The 23,836-nt window shown below is 44.7% G+C and overlaps 1 protein-coding gene across 1 annotated transcript in view; it reads left to right on the top strand.

The window, feature by feature from the left end:
• The window catches only part of RPA1 (replication protein A1), a 62,231-nt gene that overhangs the window by 11,872 nt on the left and 26,523 nt on the right, over positions 1-23,836 (top strand). The window contains exons 2-5 of the mRNA XM_055133544.1: positions 4,364-4,414; positions 5,704-5,782; positions 6,437-6,545; positions 17,677-17,765. Coding sequence (XP_054989519.1) covers positions 4,364-4,414; positions 5,704-5,782; positions 6,437-6,545; positions 17,677-17,765 — 328 coding nt within the window. The remainder of the gene's footprint in view (positions 1-4,363; positions 4,415-5,703; positions 5,783-6,436; positions 6,546-17,676; positions 17,766-23,836) is intronic.

Below are 23,836 nucleotides of genomic sequence, written 5' to 3'. Positions count from 1 at the left end.
TACCTTCTAAATTCCCAAATCTGAGTAAGCATAGATTATTGTTTGCCTTTCTAGGTAAAAATTATGTTCCAGGGTTGGAGAGATAGTACAATGGGCCAGGTGCTTGCCTTGTCAATCCCTCATACCCATATAGTCCCTGAGCACCATTAGGTATGGGCCCAAAATAAAAAAAAAAACAAACAGAAAGTGACAAGTTCAGCCATTAACTCAAACAATTACAATTACAAGTTAGCTGTTCTCCAGTGTGCAACAGAAATAATTTTTTGCATGCTTGCTGTTTTGTGACAGTAGTAAATTTTTTATCAGAGGGTTAAGATTCAATGTAATAAATAATGTTGCTGCTTCATCAAGCACTTTCTTTAATGAAACCTCTTCTGCCTTCCCATAATCCTCCACATGTACTGTGCCTCCTAGAATAGTAACTGCTAAATCCCCAGTAATTTTACACCACTGCTCTGCACCATCAGTGAAAATGTCAGCACAGTTGATTAGCTATGAGTTTCAGAAATGATTTTGACACTTTGAAGATAAAATACAATGTTTCTTGTCTTTGAATGATCTTAAATGATCTGTGATGCTGATGCCAAATAAATACAAACCTAACTATAAGACCATCCGTGTTCACAGATCCATTCATTGGTAAGACAAAAGTAGAATTTTTCCTAAGAGATAATAGTGTGCTCTTCATGAGTGTCAGCCTAGATTCAGCTGGTTGTGCCAAGCACTTCTGTGATTTGTTTTTTCACTCACTTTACATCTGACTGACATTCATCTGTTAATAGTAAACGATTTGTATTAGTTCTTTGGCAAGATTTTCATTGTTTTGAGTAAAGGAAAGTGAAAGTGTTCTTCATTATGTTAAAATTTTGAATTTATAAATTTCCCCCGGAACTGCCATCGTCCTTCAGTCTGCACAACATCTTTGGCTTAGAATGTCTGCCTTCAGATAATATTTTGTTTAGTGATTATTTGTCTGTTCTTTTTACTAGATACTTGGCATTAAAAATGTCACACTAGGGGCTGGAGTAATAATACAGCGGGTAGGGCGTTTGCCTTGCGCGCGGCTGACCCGGGTTCAATTCCCAGCATCCCATATGGTCCCCTGTGCACCACCAGAAGTAATTACTGAGTGCATGAGGCAGGAGTAACCCCTGTGCATCGCCGGTTGTGACCCAAGGGGGGGGGAGGTCACACTATTCAGTGTCTGCAGTAAAGAATATTGACTTCTGTCAGGTTGTTAATTTAAAGATCAGCTGCTTCCTTTGGGACTGAAATGGGTTGATAGTAGTGTTTACTTTGGGACTAGCTTAACCCTATTTCTCAACCATGACATTTTGGGGATCTACTGAAAACGTCAGTTGTTTATTCAGTTCATTTTTCTCAGGCTAGTTGGAACTCAAATATATCCCAGCCTGTGTGAGCTCTAGGAAATTTTCAGCTTATAGCTCTCTACTGCCTGTCTTTTTTTTTTTTTTTCCCTAATGCATAACTTGAAATATGCTTACTGTGGAGATGATACTCAGTATCAAACCTCTATAGTAAACTATATAATAAAGCAAGTTTTAGGCCAGAGAACTTACTCTGCAGCTGGAGCTCATGGGTTCAATTCCTGACTCTGCAGGGTCCCCTTGGGCACTGCCATGAGTTACCCCCAAGCACCCAGCTGGAATAGCCCCCAAACACTGCCAGGTGTCGCCTGAAACCAAAACCAAATCAGGTCACAATACTTTTTGCTCCCAAGTGCAGATAAAAATTATGTTTATACTATACTGTGGCATAATTTTTGTTTTGGAACTATACCTGGAGGTGCTCAGAACTTACACCTGGCTCTGTGTAAGTTCTTCAGGATCAGTCCTGATGGTGCTTGGGGACCGTATGGGGTGCTGGGGACCGAACCTGGGTCAACTGCCCTACCTGCTCTACTGTCACTCCGGTCCCCTGTCCTGTGGCATATTAAGTGTGCAGTGGGATTATGTAAAATGCATATATGTGTATGAATGTTTGTATACACTTAATCGTTGTCAATAGGGAGTACATATTGATGGGAAAATGGGTAGTAGACTTGTATCTGTGAAGTCCAGTAAGGCATGTTCTTATTCTGTGCCTGCTCTTTTGATGTCTCATTCCACGTGGTGCACAACTTAGAATTCAGCCGGATACTCAAGGGGGTCCCAGTGTGGGTTATTAGGCCTCTCTGCACACTCTCTCCCTCTCGTGCTCTGCAGGCACAAATCCTGCTCACTCTCCCCTGAACTCTGGTCTGCGCTCAGCAGGGCTGTCATGTTCCAGCTCCTTCACCGCAGCCCAGAAAATGCCTTTGAAGAAAGCCAGGGTAATGACTAGGATTCATCTGATTTGTTTCCCTCCTCTCAGGAATCAGTCTTGCCCCACCGGTTGACAGATATTTGAAAACAGTTTGTCTATTTTGTCTAGTTTTTTAGTTTTGTTGAAAGAGCTCGCTAGTATGATAACAGGTGTCAGCAGGAGAAAAACCAAACTCAGATATGGGGGGGGGGGGGGCGGGGAGCAGGGATTGAAGCCAGGGCCTCACAAATGCAAGACGCATACTCCACTACTGAGCTACAGCTCTGGTTCAGACAACCAATTTTTAAAAATTAATTAAAAATTATTTTTAATTGAATCACCAGGAGATACAGTTAAAGTTATTCACAGTTGAGTTTCAGTCATTCAATGTTCCAGCTTCCTTCTCTTTACCAAGTGCACGTTTCCCACCACCAGTGTCCACAGTTTCCTTCCCATCCCTCCCATTCTGTTTCTACAACCATTTCTTAACTCCTATTTATTTTTTCTGGTGGCTTCTATAAAACAAAGGCACTAGTCTGAGGTTGTAGCTCATTGAAAGAATGAACCATTGGCCTTATGTGTGTGAAGCCTTGGGTTCAATCTCAGCACTACTAAAAATGACAATAGTAATTTAAAGAATTACTTATAACTGGGGCTTGGAATCAACTTGGTGATAAAAATTTTCCTTCTTAGGGGCTGGAGCAATAGCACAGTGGGTAGCGTGTTTGCCTTGCACGCGGCCTGTGCATCGCCAGGTGTGACTCAAAAAAAAAAAAAGAAAAAAATTTTCCTTTTTAGATTAGTATGTTTCCCAAAATTTTTGGCAAAGACCATTCCTAAATGTTTGTTGAGGGTTTTCCTATTTACCAGCATTTTGAATCACCTCACTTCTCCTTTAAGCTTTTTTTTTTCTTTTTTTCTTTTTGGGTCACACCTGGCGATGCACAGGGGTTGCTCCTGGTTCTGCACTCAGGAATCACTCCTGGCGGTGCTCAGGGGACCATATGGGATGCTGGGAATCGAACCCGGGTCGGCCGCGTGCAAGGCAATCGCCCTACCCACTGTGCTATCACTCCAGCTCCTCCTTTAAGCTTTTATTACTTAATTTTTGTCCAGGAGTTTATCTGATTGATAGGCATGAGTGGACAACTCTCCAGGAATTAATTGAGAAACTTAAATCTAAAGACAAATGTTTCTTCTAGAACAGTTATTACCTCTTCATCTACTTCTCTAACTATCTCACTGCTCTCTGTTAGAGACCAGTGATATAGATATCATGGAAAAAGAATAGAAAGGATGTCTGTATCCACTGATAAAATTGTCTCAGAGATACATTGACCTAATAACTTTAGAGTGAGAAATTAGGGACATAGCTGAATCTGAGGCACTCTGTGACCACTCATCATCTTCAGACAGATTTAGTATGGTGAGATGTTGATTTACCTATAAAGGACTAGTCATTCTTTGTGAAGAAAATGATTGCTTCTGTTCACATGACAGCATAATGGCTATTAAAAATTTTCACAAGGTGGGGTCACGTGAAAATTCTTTTCCCACTGATAATTAACAAGTTTCTAGAACAAATTTTCTAATAACTCAATGAGATCAGTGGGTGCTACTCCTAAATGTATCCCTCTTCACCTAGTCACTCTCACGAGGCATCCATTATTGTGTAAAGACTGTCTCTTTAAGGCTGCATGCTATTCTGTTGTAAGCATTTACCGTGCTTATTATCTAATTCCCTCCCTATGGGTACTATAAATTAATGTGCTGTTAGGAATAATGAGTACAGATGTGAAGCCAGTATTTCAGCTGTCATCAGTGTCTCTTTGTTTGTGAGCATGTATCCCATTTTGAGGATTTTATGACTTGTCTAGAGTGAAAACCTTAAAGTATATTATTTCGAGTTGATGAGCCCCGAAGGGACTCTTTATAAAAAAAAAAAGTTACCTGTGGTTTATTTCCAAATACCAATTGGAAAATACCTAATACCAAATGTAAAAATATGTCATATTTTAGTCATGATTAATATTCTCACTATACACTTTTACTCTTTCAGGCCATAATGCAGCAGGGAGATACATCTATAAAACCCATCCTCCAAGTCATCGTGAGTATCTGCCGATGTTTCATGTCCAACCTTTTTTAACTTACATATAATTACAAATTGCATTTGGTGAAGGATATAGATTTGTCTCCTTTAGGAAATTCTCCTTGTTCATTAGAAATATTCAAGGAGTTGAAGGAGTCAGCAGAAGCAGAATCCTGTCTCAGGCAAACCTGTAGTTTCTGCTCCAGAGGCCCGATGATCTACCTGTTCTTCCTAGAGTCGACTGCCAGTCACCTTGAGGCTCTTTCCATATTTCACTTTTCAGAAAGCTGTCTCTGATTTTCTTCCATTTGGGGTACATTTTGCAGCTTTGCCTCCACATACCTCTGGTGTCTACCTCAGCTGTAAGCTCCTTCGGGGCAAGGATTTTGTTTTTTTTTGAAAGTACAGAAACAACAAAATAAACAATGATCCTAAGTGCCTGGCTGAGAAATGTGACTAACCAAACTATTACAAGAACAGAGAGAAAAGGGAGAACTGGCCCCAGTCTCACTCAGGAGTGTACTCGCCTCAGAAAGGCTTCAGAAGGGCACAGTCCAAGTAGGCTCACACTCAGCTATTTTTTCTTTACACATCATCATAAAGAGAAATATATATGTGTGTGTATGTGTGTATATATGTATATACACACATACACACACATATATATCACTGTCACCTCATTGATGAACAATGGGGTGACAATGATGATTATTAGTTATTTTGGTTTTGGGACTGCACCCAGTGGTGCTCAGGACTTACTCCTGGCTCTGTGCTCATGGGTCACTCCTGATGGGGCTTGGGGAACCATACAGGATGCTGGGGATCAACCCCGAGTCAGCCGTGTATGAGGCAAGTGCCCTACCTGTTGTACTATCTCTCTGACCCTCATATTTTTAGCATGATTCTTGCACAGTACCTTGCATATATTTGGTAACTTGTTATATGTTTTACTAAAGTTAATTTTCAGTACATGATTCTTGCACAATACTTTGCATATATTTGGTAACTTGTTATATGTTTTACTAAAGTGAATTTTCAGCACACTCTGGGTAGAGGAGAAAGAACACATAAGTATTGGCAATTTATTTTATTTTTAATCTCTGTTATGTTTAATAATGTTAGTGGAGAGAGGCTAGTGGGAGAATCGTTAAATCCAATTTTCTTTTATTTGGATTTAGGTGTCAAGAGAATGGGCAAGTAATTCAGTTTAGGTTGGACTGCTGGCAAACCCACTCTCCTGCCATTATCTTTGCTTATCTCTGGGGACAGGGCGGAACCTGGCTAATGAATCAAATTTTCTATTCTAGAACATTCGTCCTATTACTACAGGGAATAGTCCACCCCGTTATCGACTGCTTATGAGTGATGGAGTGAACACTTTGTCCTGTAAGTATCATGTATATTACAGGAATTCATATTAAATAATAAAAGCACACCCAACTCTTGATTGCAGTAATTTGAGGCATTTCAGAATTTCTGCATTTGCTTGGCTCTTCATTCAGACAGAATTGCAGTTGGCAGGGAACATGCTAACAGTAAACTGGATCTAGTGGAAAGCTGCCACTTGGCTTAATTAATTTTCTCTAACTGGTGCTCTATGCTTTCTTTGATTAATTTCCCTCAGGGTGATATTGACATTTAGTGAATATGATGGGTTTAGCTGTCCTATACTTGTCTTTTTGAGGTTTTATTTCTTTGTCAGAAGCTTCACAAAAGGGAAGGGAGTAATTTGCAGCTTGTATGCTTCCTATTTCTACTCACAATGTGAAAGACTAGCAAACATTTCTTAGTCATTGTCATGAAACCTGAATGAAGGAAGAAATGATTTGGAGGACTTGAAGAGTGAGTAACATTTCAGGGACGCAGCAAATTTAGTGTGCAGAAAATCAGACCTTTTTTTAAAAAGAAAACCATGCAGAATCTGAGTAGTTTTAATTTCAGCAACACGTTTAAGGCATTTTTCTTTGCACAGATTGGTCATCTTTTATAGTGTTATGATTGAAATGTTTTAGAGACTAACGCAATTTCTCTGCTCTGCAGCTTTCATGTTGGCAACACAGTTGAACTCTCTTGTTGAGCAAGAACTATTGTCTAGCAACTGTATTTGCCAGATTAACCGATTCATTGTGAACACTCTGAAAGATGGGAGGTATGTCCTGTGTGTGTTTGTTTTGTTCCCAGCTGTATATTGTGTTATAGATTGGAGACTAATTTTTGAGCAGAGCGGTTCTCCAGATGTCAAACCCCAAAAAAAGGCAGTGATGAGCCTCCAAGAATTTATGGTGATTGAATGATACACTCAAGTGACTAAATATGGCAGCACAGGGAGAGAAAGGTAGAGTTATGTTTCAGAGCAGTAGAATTAAAGCAGAGTGAAGACTGATGCTTTATTCTTTGGTGAGTTTCTCTGCTTATAAGGTGAAAGTTGAGCCTGGAGCACCCCTGGCATCCCAGATGGTTTCCTGAGGTGAGAGTCAGGAGGGTGAGGAGAGTGCCAGAAACATGCACTCTGCCGCTGAGCCACACCCTAAAGCATCATTTTTAAAATTTTGATTAAGACATTGTGAGTTACAAAGTTATTCGTGATTGGGCTGGAGCGGTAGCACATCGGGTAGGGCGATTGCTTTGCACACAGCCGATCCGATTCCTCCGTCCCTCTCAGAGAGCCTGGCAAGCTACCGAGAGTATCTTGCCAGCACAGCAGAGCCTAGCAAGTTACCCGTGGCGTATTTGGTATGCCAAAAACAGTAATAACAAGTCTCACAATGGAGACGTTACTGGTGCCCGCTCAAGCAAATCAATGAGCAAAACTGGATGACAGTGACACAGTGATTCATGATTGAGAGCAGGCATACAGTGTTCCAGTACCAATCCCTTCACCATTGTCCACTTGGCCTCCACCAGTGGCATCTTTTTTATTTTACTTTTCTTTTTTTTAACTTTTGGGGTTTTTTTTTGTGTGTGTGTGCCATACCTGGCAGTGCTCAGAGCTCACTCCTGGCTCTATGCTCAAGTAATCACTCCTAATGGGGTTGTTGAGGACCATGTGGGATCCCAGGGATTGAACTTGGGTTGGCCACATGCAATACAAGTAAGTGCCTTACCTGCTATTCTATCTCTCTAGCCCTATTTTTAAAATTTGGCTAGTACTGGGGGCTCTACTCCCCCGAGGAATCATGTGTTGTTAGGCATCAGTCTTGGGCTTCTCACGTGCAAAGCATCCCTGGCAACATATACGTTTCCCTGCTCCTCCAAGCGTCACCAGGAGTAATCCCTGAGCACTGCAGGAAGTGGTCCCTCTCCTCTTCCTCTGTCCCCTCCCCCCAATAAAAAAGAGCCACTAGCTGGGGATTTAGCCCGGTGGTAGAACACATGCTTCACATAGATGAGGCCCTGGGTCAGTGCCCCTCACCAAAAATAAAAGAAAAATTCAAAATGGAGACTTTTCAACTTAATGCAGAAAAGATAGTTGATTAATGCTGAGCCAGGCCCACGGCTAGCCCAAGGGGCTGGAGTACATGCTGGGCATGTAGGGGGACCCTCAGCATCTCTGAGTGTGGCCCCCAGTTTAAAACATTTGATGCTGCCTCTTTTTTTTTTTTTAAATGTTTGAAGCTTTCTTTAAACACTGATTTACAAAGTTGTTTTTCATTCAATTGTTTTAGGTATTTAGTGTTCCAGTCTCACCTCCAGTGTGACCTTCCCTCCACCAATATCCCCAGTTTCCCACCCACCCCTCAGTTCTGCTCCCTTAGCCTGCTGCCCCTTTTTTCTGCAGTTTCAGGCACATCAGAAGGCCCGGACTGGAGCGATAGCACAGTGTGTGGGGAGTTTGCCTTGCATGCGGCTGACCCGTGTTTGATTCCTCCGTGCCTCTCGGAGAGCCTGGCAAGCTACCAAGAGTATCCCGCCCGCACAGCAGAGCCTGCAAGCTACCCGTGGCATATTCAATATGCCAAAAACAGTAACAAGTCTCACAATGGAGACGTTACTGGTGCAAATCATACCACTCGAGCAAATCGATGAGCAATGGGATTACAGTGTGACAGTGTGAGGATAGAACTGGAATCAGCCACATGCAAGGCAAGCACCTTAACCCCTGAAGAATCTGTATTGTGAGTTAGCAAATAATCTAAAGTGGGTCAGTATTTTTTTGTTTTTTTTCTTTTTTCTTTTTGGGTCACACCCGGCGATGTGCAGAGGTCACTTCTGGCTCTGCACTCAGGAATTACCCCTGGCGGTGCTCAGAGGACCATATGGGATGCTGGGAATCGAACCCAGGTTGGCCTCGTTCAAGGCCCCTACCAGCTGTGCTATTGCTCCAGCCGAGGTGTTTGTTTTTTTTTTTTTTTCTTTTGGGTCAGTATTTTTTTACCAGCTTTCTAAATTAAACAAAGGTCTTAAGATTATTTGTTTGGTGTTTTAGTTAAGATTTTCTTCTTATTTCATCCACTTAGTCTATTACTTACAGTGAATGCTTATTTAGATTTTCCTGTAGTTTATTACCTCACCTTTGCCTTTTTCATCACACTCTTTCCTTTTTCATTTGCTTTCACTTTTTGAAGGGCATCTCTTGGTGGGTGGCGCCCACATCCAGCTGTGCTCAGGATTTACTCCTGGCTTTGTGCTCAGGGGTCACTCCTGGTGATGCTCAAGGAGTCATATGCTGTGCCAGGGATTAAACCCAGGTCATCTGCATGTAGGGCAAGAGTGTTACTCCCAGTATTATCTCTTTCACCCTAAAAAACTCTCTTATAAATTATAAGACCCGGGGCTGGAGCGATAGCACAGCGGGTAGGGCGTTTGCCTTGCACGCGGCCGACCCGGGTTCTAATCCCAGCATCCCATATGGTCCCCTGGGCACCGCCAGGGGTCATTCCTGAGTGTAGAGCCAGGAATGACCCCTGAGCATTGCCGGGTGTGACCCAAAAACCAAAAAATAAATAAATAAATAAATAAATTATAAGACCTAAGCAAAAGAAAAATAACTAATGCCATTACCCAAAAATAAATATTATTATTTTGATCATATTTTTCAAAGTTCCCCCCAAAGTTTTATTAATGAAAATGAATATTTATAAATATATTTTCTTGGGTAGGGGGGACATCTTTGAGAACTGGGTAGTGCCAGGGTTAAGGCACTTCCTTTGTATGTAGCAGATCCTGGTTCAGTCTCCAACATAGGAGACAGTCCCCCGCCCTGCTGAGAGAACCAGGAATAGTACTGAGCACTTCTGGGTGTGGCTCAGAGCACCCTCCTCCCCGCCAACCCCTCAAGAGAAAAAAAAAAAATTTGGATGTAGCTAAAGTATATGAGGGGGCTGGAGCGATAGCACAGCGGGTAAGGCGTTTGCCTTGCACGCGGCCAACCCGGGTTCGATTCCCAGCATCCCATATGGTCCTCTGAGCACTGCCAGGGATGATTCCTGAGTGCAGAGCCAGGAGTAACCCCTGTGCATTGCCAGGTGTGACCCAAAAAGCAAAAAAATAAATAAATAAATAAAATAAAGTATATGAGGCCCAGAGTTCTCCTGGCCCCACATGACTCCCTGACCATGGCTGGGAGTTACCTCCATAGCTGATGGCAGCAACAGGAAAGAAAGCCTTCACGATAGAGGCTTTTACAGTATTCCTTTTAACCTTATAGCAGTCTTCCTGTTGGAATGAGGGGTTTTTTGGGTCATGCGTGGCAGTGCGTGGTGGCAACTTCTGGCTTAGTGTTCAAGGAATCATGCGGTGCCAGGTGTCAGCCTGGAGCTGCTACATGCAGATTGTTTGTCTAGCAGACATTTTTGCATATCTGTAGATATGCCTTGATAGGGATTGTTTATAGCATTTCACTATTTAAAAATCATTTCACAAATGTCTCAGTATATATTCATAGATGTATCTTTGTGTGTGAGAGTATACCTTATTTATTTATTTATTTATTTATTTATTTATTTATTTATTTGTTTATTTGTTTATTTATTTATTTATTTAAATAAATTTGGTGGCCATACTCAGCTGTGCTCGGATTGTTTTTGGTGACTTTGGGACTATGTGGAGCCCGGGATTGAACCTGAATCTCCTGCATGCCAAGCATGAGCTCCAGCCTTTCGAATTACCTCTCCAGCCTCCAACTCATTCATTTGTTTTGGGGCTGCACCTGGCGGTGCTCTGGAGCTGCTTCTGTTTTGGTGCTCAAGGGTCGCTCCCAGGAGTGTGGGGGGTTTGACTGTGCGGTGCCAGGAGTGGAATCTGAACCTCCTGAAAGACCGTCTTTGGCTGTTTCCCCAGCCCAGCTTACAATGATTTTAATTAAATTGTACTTTAAATCAGCTTAAGCAATAACCCCCCCACGTACACACTGCAAATGTCCCAAGATTTATACAGCCCAGAAAGAATTAAATCACCATTTAGTGACAGCTATTTCAGATAATCTCTGAATGCTGATTCATCAATCACTCCTGAAAGGTAGAAATAATTGTCCTATTGTAATGATACACAAATGCTTTTCTTCCTCTCTCCTTTTACGAGTCATTTGGTGCGCAGCTGTTAGGTGGAGCTGAGCAAACTAGAGGTCTGCAGGGGAGAGGATGGCTGTGACTTTGACCCAGGTGTCAGAGCTGGGTTCTGGTATGAGCTAATGTGGGGTATCATCATGTGAGTGGGTGCAGAGAACATGTGTGGGAGAGGGTGGCCACGACCCAGTCAGGACTGTTGGAGCCAAGGTGGATGATGCTCTTGGATACTGAGCGAGCGAGTGAGGTGGGCATCGAGGGCATCCTGGGGGCAGGGGTGGCGGTGGGGACACACTGCGGGAGCCTGAGTGGGCAGAGGAGGGAATTCAGGCAGCATCAGGGATGTATCTGTGCCGGGAGTAGGGAAACCCAATGTGGGATGAATCAGAGCGAGTGTGGGGGAAGGAGGCTGCTGTGTATGGTGGGTTGCAGTGGCCTTGAGCTAGACCAGAACGTTGTAAGGTGGGTGTCCATGCATGCGACCTTGGGGGTTGCAGTGGATTGATTATATGCAGAGGGAAATTGGTCCATACGTTTATTGAGGACAGTTAGAATTGGCCAAGGAAGAAATTTATAATGTTGCATCAGAATAAACTCAAGACTTTAGATAGACTAAGTAAGAGGTAGATAGATGACGGATATGATTACTTGTGACTTAGAAGCTTTTTTGTTTATGTGTGGTGTTGGGGATTAAACCCAAGCTCTCACACATGCAAGGCAAGTACTCTGCCACTGGGCTGTATCCCAGCTGCTTAGCACTTACTTGGTTTCTGAGTGTTATTTTGTTTGCTTGTTTATGAATTTTGGGGTCCTGGGGCCACACCCTGCCGTGCTCAGGCATTACTCTGGCAGTGCTTGTGGGGGGTCATGTGTGCGGTGCCAGGTATTGGCGCCTGCTGCATGGAAGGCCAGAACCTTACCCTCACAGCCACCCCACAGTGTCTTGCCAGCTCTTCTGAAGACCGTTTTATGTGAAAAGGAACCAGATTCCTTGACGATGGCTTATGGTAGGCTTAAAAATTTCAAGATGATGTGGGACTGGAGAGTTAGAACCCCCGGTAACACTGTTGGTGTGACACTTACACACACACTGAGTAATGAGTTAGGAAACCCCTGAAATTTCATAAAACTGGAAGCCAGTGATAATCAAAAGAAAATTTGTATTGTTTAAGCAACATAGTAACTTTTTTCTGTTCCATGGTGTTATAATCTAAATTATATGATATAATGATATTACCTTTGTTCACATTTTTCCCCCTTAACAAAAGCTACCTTTTAAAAAAAATTATTTACTTTGTTATGCTTTTTGGGTCACACCCAGCAATTCTCAGGAATTACTCCTGGTTCTGCACTCAGGAATTAATTACTCCCGATGGTGCTCATATGGGATGCCAGGATTGAACCCGGGTCGGCTGTGTGCAAGGCAAACTCGAACGCTGTCCAATTGCTCCAGCCCCCTACCTTTTCTCTTTCTTTTTTTTTTTTTTCTCTTTGGGTCACACCTGGCAATGCACAGGGTTACTCCTGGCTCATGCACTCAGGTATTACTCCTGGCGGTGCTCGGGGAACCATATGGGATGCTGGGAATTGAACCCGGGTTGAACGCGTGCAAGGCAAACGCCTACCCGCTGTGCTATCACTCCAGCCCTCCTACCTTTTCTTTCTTAGTCTCTTGTTTCGCATCGTCTTTGACTTTATTTTTTGTCTTAGCCTTTTCACACAACTCCCAGGAAACCCTTTCTTGGCTCATGCTTTCCTCAGGCTGGATTCTCACAGTGTCTCTGCTTCCACCCCTTTCGCTTCCACCCACTCACGGTTGCTGTCCTCGCTTTCTGTCTTGCTCCTGGTTAATGTGGACAGCTCTCCAGACTCCATATTCATCCCGACTAGTGCACACCAGGTACAGTGCCTTGCCAGTCTGCTCACATGGGACCAATGGTTTCCTTCTGTTTCAGGCTGCCTTTGCTTGAATGATGTTTGCTGTCCATTTTTCTGTCCTTCAGGAAACGGTTAATGGGAGAGGGTGGACAGCTTTGCTGTGGTTAAGTTAAAAAATTTGGGCTTCATTGGGGCCGGAGCGATAGCACAGCGGGTAGGGCGTTTGCCTTGCACTCGGCCGACCGGGGTTCGATCCCCGGCATCCCATATGGTCCCCCAAGCACCACCAGGAGTAATTCCTGAGTGCAAAGCCAGGAGTAACCCCTGAGCATCGCTGGGTGTGACCCAAAAAGCAAGAAAAAAAAAAATTGGGGCTTCACAGGGGCCAGAGTGGTAGTACAGCAGTAGGGTACCCACCTTGCACGTGACTGACCCAAGTTCGATCCCCGGCATCACATATGAGCACTGCTAGACGTGATTTCTGAGCACAGAGCCAGAAATAAGCCCTGAGCCCAGCCAGGTGTGGCCCAAAAACCAAAATTTGGGCTTCAAGCTCTCTAGTCAGGGATAGAGTCCCACTCCTCAGTCTTTGCCTGTCCCCCCTCATGGTGGTCTCCCTTAGATTCTTTCCCTACCCAAAACCTGTGGACTGATGCCTGAGAGTATTTTCTTACACAGAAGTGATTTTTGATGGCTGTGCAGGGCTAGTCCAGCCACGGCTTATACATTGCTTTATGTGCTTATGCTGTTTTCTTCTGAAAAGTTGGCTACCAGGATTAGTGTTATGAGGTCAAAGATCATATGATTGGCAGGTTTCCCAGTTGAGATACTTGGGAGCATTATGTAAGAGTGCCTCTTTCAGGTACCGGAGCCATAGTTTCGAAGGTGGGGCGCTTGCCAGGAGTAAGCCCCATTATCGGATTTAACCCCAAAACAAAAAAGAAAAAGAGGAGAAGTGCCTCTTTTAGGGCCTTGCACTTCCCACCCACCCCAACACTCCTGGGTGTAGCCCCTGAGTAGGACTGGGTGTGCCCCAGAGTCCTCTGAGTGCTGCAGATGTGGTCCTGTTGGTCGCTGATGCTGCAGGGCCTAAATTCCTGGCATAGGAGTCGCCCCCATGTTCCTTGAACACCACTTGGGAGGGCCCCCAACCCATCGTAGCAAAGAGCGCCTGTTTCTTTCTTTTTTTTTTTTTTTTCTTTTTGGGTCACACCTGGCGATGCACAGGGGTCACTCCTGCCTCTGCACTCAGGAATTACCCCTGGCGGTGCTCAGGGGACCATATGGGATTCTGGGAATCAAACCTGGGTCAGCCATGTGCAAGGCAAATGCCCTACCCACTGTGCTATCGCTCCAACCCAAGAGCGCCTGTTTCTAAATTGGCAAACCCATATGAGCAGAAATGGGTCGGGGGAGATAGAGGGTGATCACCATTGGGAATAGGACTCTTGGGTTTCAGGTGACGAAAATGATTCGAAATTGGATTGTAGTGATGTGATTATTTTTTTACGAATGATATGTGCTCGCACACACTCGCACACATGCACACACACACACACACACACACACACACACACATGCTCACAGTCACATGAGCGAGCCTGTGGCTCTCCATCAGAGATAAGTGTTCTACCACTGAATCATGGAATTACATATTTAAAGGATGGTTCTTATGGTATGTAAATGCTATTTACATGTAGCTGTTACTTAAAAAGGCTGTGTTTCCCTTAACCTTGACAACACTCTGGCTACTATTATTATTATTATTGTTATTTTGCTTTTTGGGTCACACCTGGCAATGCGCAGGGGTCACTCCTGGCTCTGCACTCAGGAATTACCCCTGGCGGTGCTCAGGGGACCATATGGGATGTTGGGAATCAAACCCAGGTTGGCCTTGTGCAAGGCAAACACCCTATTCAATGTGCTATCACTCCAGCCCCTGGCTATTACTATTTTTAGAAAAGATTTCTGTTTATTTTGAAGACTTATTATAGTCTGTTTAGGGTGTCTCAAGATCAGTGTGAAAGTTGTTTTTCTAATGTAGTCAGTTCTCTTTTTCCTTTTATGGCTTCTGAATGTGCTATCTTGCTTAGGAAGTTTGCTGACCAGATATTTTAATATATTAGTTTTCAATTACTTGTGAAGATTATTCAGGTCAACTTTAGTGGATTGGGGAGATAGTACAGGGCTTAAGGCATACACCTGTGATGCCAGAATTCAAACCTGGGTCGCAGACTCTGCCAAATGCTAGGCAAGCACCTTTGTACTATAACCTCAGGCCCAAACTTCTGCAATTTTTTTTTTCTTTTTGGGTCACATCTGGTGGTGCACAGGGGTTACTCCTGCTCTGCACTCAGGAATTACTCCTGGCAGTGCTCAGGGAACCACATGGGATTCTGGGAACCAAACCCGGGTCAACTGAGTGCAAGGCAAACACCCTACCTGCTGTGCTATTGCTCCAGCCCCAACTTCTGCAGTTTTCAAGTAGCTTTCAAACATTGCATTCCTTGATTGTAAATATCTTAGTATGTATCTCAAAGATAAAAGCTCCTTTAAAAATACCTTTTTTATGTCTGGTATATCAAATATCCCATCTGTGTTCAGTCTCCACCCTTTCGTGTGTGTGCTTCTGTGTATAAATTCATATTTATTTGAATTTGGATCCAAAGTAAAATCCACACTATGATAGTCTTTAAGTTTCTTTGAATTCATTTTTTTTTCTCACTATTGAGGAAATCAGGTTGTTCCTCTCTATCCAAATGCATAGTTTCTCAGTTGAATAAACGGTTTACTATATTTTGGTTTGGGGGGGATTTTGGGGGTGGGAGGGGAACATGCCCAGCAGTGCTCAGCACTTACTCCTGGTTCTGTGCTCAGGGATCACTCCTGGGGCACTGGGGAACCATACATTGTGCTGGGAATCAAACCCAGTTTGGTTTCTGCCAGGCAAATGCCCTGCCTGCTGTATTATGGCCCCAGAACTCTTTGCACACGGCTGACACTGGGGATTGAGTCAGGATCAGCCATATGCAAATCAAGCACAGACCTTTGCACCCCCTCTCTGTGTGTGCATACAGATGTGTGTGGTTCAATTTCCGTTGCCACTACCCTAGTTTAGCCTCTCTGAGTTCTGTTGTCTCCCTGTCTCCTGAAGTGTTCCCTTCAGATTTCTTCTTCATATCGCAGTACTTTGTAAAGTGCAAGCTTGAGCATGACATTTTCATTTAAGTGTATGTTGAACAACAGCTTACAGACCAGTCGCCACATTAATAATGCATTGGGTGGGTACCTGCCCTTGCTGAAAGTACAATCAGGGAACCAGAGGAATAAATAGTATATAATTAAACATCTCAAACGGACATACAAACTGTATAATTCATAATTACATGGCAATACATGCTAATTAAACCTAAGGAAAGAGATTTGAAGGAAAGAAATCATATATAGAGAAGGAAGCCTAACAGACAGCTGATCTTAAACTAAAGATGAAGGTATTGTCGCTTAAGCTGATGTTTTAGATGAGAGCCAGAAAATGAGACTGCAGGAGGCAGGATGAGAGAAGACGGTTACAGTCAGAAAGCTGCCTCCAGGGGCTGCAGAGATAGTACAGAGGTTGGGGCAATTGCCTTGTGTGCATACGGCCCCTCGAATCCTGCAGGGTTGGCCCTAGAACAAAAAGCCAGAGGGCGGCCTATACCAGCGGTGTGTTGCCAGGAGAGGGTACATCGAACAGTCGGAGCAGAGCCGCAGAGACAGGCAGGTTGATTGGCAAGAGCTAGCAAGGCCAGACCGTAAAGGGGGTTACTTGCGGGGGCTGGAGCAATAGCACAGTGGGTAGGGTGTTTGCCTTGTACATGGCCAACCCGGGTTCGATTCCCAGCATCCCATATGGTTCCCTGAGCACCACCAGGGGTAATTCCTGAGTGCAGAGCCAGGAGTAACCCCTGTGCTTCGCCGGGTGTGACTCAAAAAAGCAAAAAAGAAAAAAAAAACAAAGGGGGTGACTTGCAGCCTAGAGTCGCTGGGAGGTTATTGAAAGGTTTTTTTTTTTTTGGTTTGTTTGTTTGATTTTTTCTTTTTTGGGTTGCACCCCGTGATGCACAGGGGTTACTCCTGCCTCTGCACTCAGGAATTACTCCTGGCAGGGCTTGGGGGACCATATAGGATACTGGGAATCTAACCTGGGTTGGCTTCGAGCAAAGCAAACACCCTACCCACTGTGCTATCCCTCCAGGGTTTTAATCAGAGTTTAAGATCAGTCAAAGGTCTGTAAATTTCTGGATAATAATTTTTTTATGCGGGCTGAGGGGGGCACACCTGGTGGTGCTCAGGGCATACTCCTGCCTCTGAGTTCAGGTATCATTCAGAGGGACTCGAGGACCATCATGGGGTTCCAGGGATCAATCCCAGGTCAGCCGTGTGCAAAACGAGCACTACCCGCTGTCCTGTCACTCCAGTCGTAGATAATAAGTACATTTGAAAAATCTGATCATACTGGTTTTCACTGGTAAAAGGTAATTATTTAGATAAGGATATTTCTGAAAACATCCTTTTGTTGTGTCATATATTCTTGTGTTTAATAATTTAAATTCTTATCATGCCATTTGTTCCTTGAAGATAGGTATATAGTGAGGACACTGCATTTTAATTAAGGAACTAGATGATAATGAAAACTCAGCAATCATAAAAGCCTTGATAATGATGCAGTGAAATGTTAAGGGAAATATTTATGTAGGCATTGATATCATGCGTTTCTCGAGTTATTCAGTAATGAAAAGCAGTTGACATAGAGAAATATCTATCAAAATGATTATTGGGGGAAAGCTTTTTTAAATAGCTTATTTGAAAGACTTGTAAATTTATTTTGTCTAACTTGTTTCTATTTTCTTGCCTATGTAGGAGAGTCATTATTTTGATGGAGTTAGAGGTTTTAAAATCTGCTGAAGCCGTTGGAGCAAAGATTGGCAACCCAGTACCTTACAATGAAGGTAAAATTCTTTTTGTAACTTGGAGCCCTCAGTTGAACACCCTTAGAAAATTGAAATTCTGCCTTTTGGATTCAAAGGCAGATTGATTTTGATTTTTAATCTTAATAAAGCTAGTGACTGGGGGTGGGGTGGGGCTAGGAACCAGGCTCTTCTGTTTTATTTAAGTACTGAAGAAATGATAGTAGAATCCCATGAAGGCAAAAAGCACTCCTCTGTTGATCTGCGCCTGTAACACTGGCCCTTGTTGGCCAGATAACAGTGTTGGGGGTAGGGAAACTTCATGCTCAATGGTTGAATTCTCTGTGGACAATTCAGCTCAGGTGTGGTGCTGTCTGGACTTACTTGTTCCTGTAAGGTAAAGGCTCGGTCCCAAAAGACTGTCTCCCTCCTTTTTTCCACTCCTCTCACTTTGACAGCCAGTTCCAAGTCAAGACTGACCCCGTGCTTCTGACCAGCTAGCTGTAAATGAGAGGAGAGCCTCCCCACTCCCACACCCCACACACACACCTCCTCTTCTGGTTTGCTTAATTTTCTGGAGCAGCCTAATTTGCTGGAGCAGAACTTGAGAAGCAATTCACTTCCAAGAATAACCGTTTGTTGTGACTTGGAATCGGCCACCTGGAAGTGATGCTGAGGACAAAGGGGCGCAGAGCTCCCATGCGCCCGGGTGTAGCACCCACCTAGCCCCTCCACCTATCTGCCTACTCAGAAGCTCTCTGAACCTCATCCTTTTGCTGTCCATTGCTGGTGTCCCGTGGGTCTGCACTCACTTTATTTACCTTTGTTTTTTAGTTCAAGACATGTCCCTTTCCTCCCTTTTTTGGCGTGGGGGGTCACACCTGGCTGTGCTCACGATTTACTCTGCACTCAGGGATCACTCTGGTGGGATTCATAGAATAATGAACTCTATGCTGCACTGAGCTTTCAACCCTTTGTGTGTGAGGCCTTTCCTGCCATTACCACCGCACTGCCCCAACCCCCATTTTTCTTGTTCTTTCCTTTTTTTTAAAAAATTTATGTTTGAGGGGCTCTTTCTAGCAGTCCTCGGGAACCCTGGGTCGGTTTCCAGGAATACTGACCTGACAGTTTGGTGCTCAGACCCAGACAGGGGTGCTGGGGGCAGAGTGGCCATTGAACTCGGAATGATTTTAAGGGACACACTCCATCCCTTTGAACTGCTTCTGGCCCCAGTGGGCTTTCCCACTTTGCCACTGTTGCGATTGTGATGACCAGGGATGACACTTAGTTTTGCACAGCCTATGATCACACGCCTTTGGTTGTTTTGCACACCTGGTGGCTGGAGGCCACGCTGTGTAGCTGTGGTGCTGTATATTCTACCTGGGTGACTGTGATGCTCAGACTTGTGCTCACCAGGGTTAGACTTCCTGGTCATGGCAGTCGGGTATCTCTTAATTGCAGTGCTCACTGGGGATCACACCCCGCTTGGTGTTGGTGTTTAGACACACCCGAGAACAGTGTAGCTGGCAGTCCCAAAGCAGCCAGGTGTGAAAGCAGAGCCACCAGCGTGGCGCTCGGGCTGAGTTCCCAGCTCTGCGCTTGCGGTGCTGGCACTCGAAGCCCCTGTGTGTCCCTTGGGGGCTCTCCTGCTCACACTTGGCTCCTTGGCACAACCACGTGCCTCTTGGGCGGCCAGGGCAGTGGTGTTGGAAATATTTCCCCTCTTGGGCCGGAGAGATAGTACTTGCTGGGTGTGACCCAAAAATCCAAAAGGAAAAAAAAGAGATTAATACCATGTACACTATCTTCTTTTTTGTCCTTCATTTTAAGATTGACTGCCTCGAGTTGAACCCAGGGCTTTGCACGTGCCAAGCCTGTACTCTTGGCTTCCTCTGCCTCCCTCCCTCCACCACCTCCCTGTCCCTCCTTCTTCCATCTTGTTTCTCCTCCACCCCCTCCTCTGCATTCTCTCTTCTTCGCTTTTCTGGGCTGTGCCCACCAAGGACTGTGTGGTGTGCCCCGGATCAAACTTGGGTCAGCCACAGGGAGGGGGGCCGGTTTGGGCCATTCCTGGCTCTGTGTTCAGGTGTTATTCGCAGCAATGCTGGAGACCACATCATTGACCTCGTTCAAGGCTAGCACCTTAACCCGGTGCCCCGGCCCCGTCTTTTTCTCTTTGCACCGGGGCTGCTCCTGACTGTAGTCAGCACGGCCTGTTAGCTCAGTGCTTGGGCCTGACCATGCAGTACCTTTCCAGCTCTCGGCTGCTCCAGTGCCACCCCTACTACAGCCCTGTGCAGCTGGGTACCAGACTCAGGGCTGCAAGCAAGCCAGGCCTATGTTCCACTTAGATGAGTTATCCCCTGGCCCTTTGCCTGCTTTTTAAAAGTGTCAGCCTGGAGATACTTCGAGATCTTCCTTTTTTGAAAAAGAAGAAAGAGTTTTAGAGTTCTGTTTTGTGGCTGTTTCATATTTGAACAAGTCCTTTATTGACAAATATTGGCAGGTTTTCGAACTGTGTCTATTAAGGGTGCTGTCATAGGGCTAGGGAGAGAGCTGGGGAGAGAGCCCTTCACTTAAAAACAAAATTAAAAGGGGCTGGAGCGATAGCACAGCGGGTAGGGCGTTTGCCTTGCACGCGGCCGACCCGGGTTCGGATCCCAGCATCCCATATGGTCCCCTGAGCATGGCCAGAAGTAATTCCTGAGTGAAGAGCCAGGAGTAACCCCTGTGCATCGCCGGGTGTGACCCAAAAACCAAAAATAATAATAATAATAATAAAAACAAAATTAAAAAAGTAAACAGTTGTAATATATAACTGTATACACACGCAGGTAGTTGAGGTTAGGACAGAGATGAAGGGTTGAAAGAGAAATACCTTAAGAAATAAGAGTCAGAAGTCTGTAACTAGGGAAACAGTTCCTTTGTCTCCATACACGGTTTCACAGAAGCCACCTCCACTTCAGGGTTTGGTAGAGTGTAGAGAAGCCAGAGGCTTTGCTGCTCAGGATTATTTGCTGTTGAATTTCATTCTGTTCAGTTCAGTACCACATTGTTACGTGGCCCATGGTGTAAATGGCTTTTGTTGAGGTGACTGCAGTATCTTTCAGAGAAAGCACCTTACTGCCCATGGTGAAAGCAAGCTGTCATTAGAGGTAGAGAACCAGAGTTGGAACCTAAACCTGTGATTGGACCAGGCGACCAGTAACATCCATGGCTAGATCCAGCTCAGGGAGGAGAGGTGGAGGAACGCCAAGCTCTGTATGTAGGTGGTGGTATATGGCACTAGTACCACACTGCATAATGATACTTAAATAATCTGAGGCAGATGAGAAATAAAGCTTCAAACAAGTCCTGTCTCATTCACTGTTAGATGATTTTAGATTTTTAGTTTATACCACTATTTTTTGCCAATGTATATTTTATTGGTTATATATATTTCATGTACCTAAACTATTTCTGATCTTTTAATTAGACTTAAAGTCTTTTTTTTTTTTTCTTTTTGGGTCATACCCAGTGATGCACAGGAGTCACTCCTGGCTCATGCATTCAGGAATTACTCCTGGTGGTGCTGGGGAGACCATATGGGATGCCGGGGATCGAACCCAGGTTGGCCACGTGCAAGGCAAACGCTCTACCCACTGTGCTATCACTCCGGCCCCTAGACTTAAAGTTTTGACAACATACTTACTCAGCTTTACTCCAATTGAGAGGTAGTCGTTGGAGCCTTTTCAGCCTGATTCTGTCCATTTCTGCCAATAGGAAATTGTAATTATTAAATTAGCTGTAGTTGTTTTGATTAAAGTGTTTACTAGTGGAAATTAGGGTGTGTTGGATTTTTTTAATTACTCCATTCCATTGTCTGTTAGCTAATTTTGCTCAGCTGATGACTCATGTACCACTTATAGCTGTAACAGTGGTAGAATAACGGGTGTAAGTATGAGTAACTTGATCCTCCACAGTCTGCTTTTAAATGTCCCTCCTAAGTCAGAGCCAACCATAAATACTTGGCTCGTTACAAAAGCTGTAAGAATCATGACCTTCGGGCTGGAGAGATAGTCCGGTAGGTAGAGTCCTTGCCTTGTATGTGCTGGGCTGGGTTAAATCCGAAGCACTGTTTGTGGTCCCCTGAGCCCTACCAGAAATGATCCCTGAGCACTGCCAAGATGTGGGCGCTCCACTCTCTAAAGAAAGAACCATAACTGTAGTCAATCTTTTTTTTTTTTTCTTTTTGGGTCATACCCGGCCATACACAGGGGTCACTCCTGGCTCATGCACTCAGGAATCACCCCTGGCGGTGCTCAGGGGACCATATGGGATGCTGGGATTCGAACCCGGGTTGGGCGCGTGCAAGGCAAACGCCCTACCCGCTGTGCTATCACTCCAGCCCCACTGTAGTCAATCTTATTGGAATGGTTTGACTTGCAGGTAGCACTTAAAATTAGTAGGAATTGAGTCTCGGCATTATTTTCCAGGGGTTTAGTTTTAGATTTTACTTTGTTTAGTAGCCACACTTGGCGGCGCTCAGGGGTTACTCCTGACTTTGCACACAGGAATTACACGTTGCAGTTCTCAGGGGACCATATGGGATGCTGAGGATTGAACCAGGGTCAGCCGTTTGTAAGGCGAATGTCCTACCTATCCACTGTACTGTTTGGTTTTTTTTTTTTGTTTTTTGTTTTTTGTTTTGCTTTTTGGGTCACACCTGGCGATGCACAGGGATTACTCCTGGCTCTGCACTCAGGAACCACCCCTGGCGGTGCTCAGGGGACCATATGGGATGCTGGGAATCAAACCCGGGTCGGCCGCGTGCAAGACAAACGCCCTACCCGCTGTGCTATTGCTCCAGCCCCTGTACTGTTGTTTAATTTCAGCTTTTAGCAAGATTTTTGGAGGCCAGAGTGATTGGATAGTGTATAGTTTGCTGGCCTTGCACACAACAGACCTGTGTTCGATCCCCAGCATCCCATATGGTCCCCTGAGCACTGCCAGGACTAATTCCTGAGCACAGAGCCAGAAGTAATCCCTGAGCATCGCCGGGCATGGCCCCAAAACAAAACAAAGCAAAAACCAAAAACATAAGGGATTTTTAGTTATAGGCCAGTTTCAGCTCTTGCGGACAGCAGCTGTGTGTGTGTTCTGATATGAAGGGCAGTTGTTGCTGGAACACAACCAGGATGCCGTCTCTATCAGAGGGCTGAGGAATAAATAAAACAGTGCATTATCTTCGTACCTGAATACACTGAAGAAAAGAAAAATGACTGTGGGGCCAGAGAACTAGTACAAGGGTCCAGGTGTTTGCCTGGCTCGCAGCCAATCCGGTCCAGATCCCCAGTACTGTCTATGGTATTCTGAGCACTGCCAAGGGGCACTCCTGAGCTCAGAGCCAGGATTAGTGCCTGAGTCCTATAGGTGTCACCCAAACCCCCTGCTCCTGCTCTTCCCCACAGTGATGTCATTGGGCCGGGGTTGGGACCCCGTGGTAGAACACATGCCTGGTGTGTGTGACACGCTGGATGCAATTCCTAGCAATGAAAAAAAGAAAGAATAACCATTACTAACCTTTCTACTATAGGGCCCACTTAGAGTCGTATTAAATATATTGTGCCTTATTGAATTTAAGCCAGTGATGGTTAAACTGTACCATCGTGTTAGTTACTGCTGAAAAGAAATCGGGACTCACTCTCTCTTCGGGCCTGTGTTCTGCCTTGGACACGTTTTGCTCGCCTGCCTATTTCCACTCTGGAGAAGCCTGTGTTCTCTCTTAACACACGTCTCTCTCTTTTCTCCCCTCACATCTTTCTAAGTAAGCTTCAACAAAAACTACCTTGCTTCACCAAAAAGAAAAGAAAAGAAATTGTAACCCATTTGTTTGCTAAAACGGTGACCTTAGGCTAGGTAAATAGGTAACTTTTCCAACCGTTGCTATTTTCCTGTGATCCTCCTCCTTCCCTTTCTCGTCGTTATGGGTCTCATTACCTGGGCGCTTGGGGAGGTGCGTGCTCGGGGATCCCTCTCCTGTGCTCGTGTACACCTTGGTCGCGGTGCTTGCTGGGAGCTGCTGTCGTCCTCATACACACTCATATACTTCATGGCCACGGTCCGTACCTGCT

This window comes from Sorex araneus, chromosome 3 (genome assembly GCF_027595985.1).
Source record: "Sorex araneus isolate mSorAra2 chromosome 3, mSorAra2.pri, whole genome shotgun sequence".
In the NCBI taxonomy this organism is placed as follows: Eukaryota; Metazoa; Chordata; class Mammalia; order Eulipotyphla; family Soricidae; genus Sorex; species Sorex araneus.
Note: the sequence above shows the minus strand (reverse complement) of the source record. Positions and strands in the feature narration are given on the sequence as shown.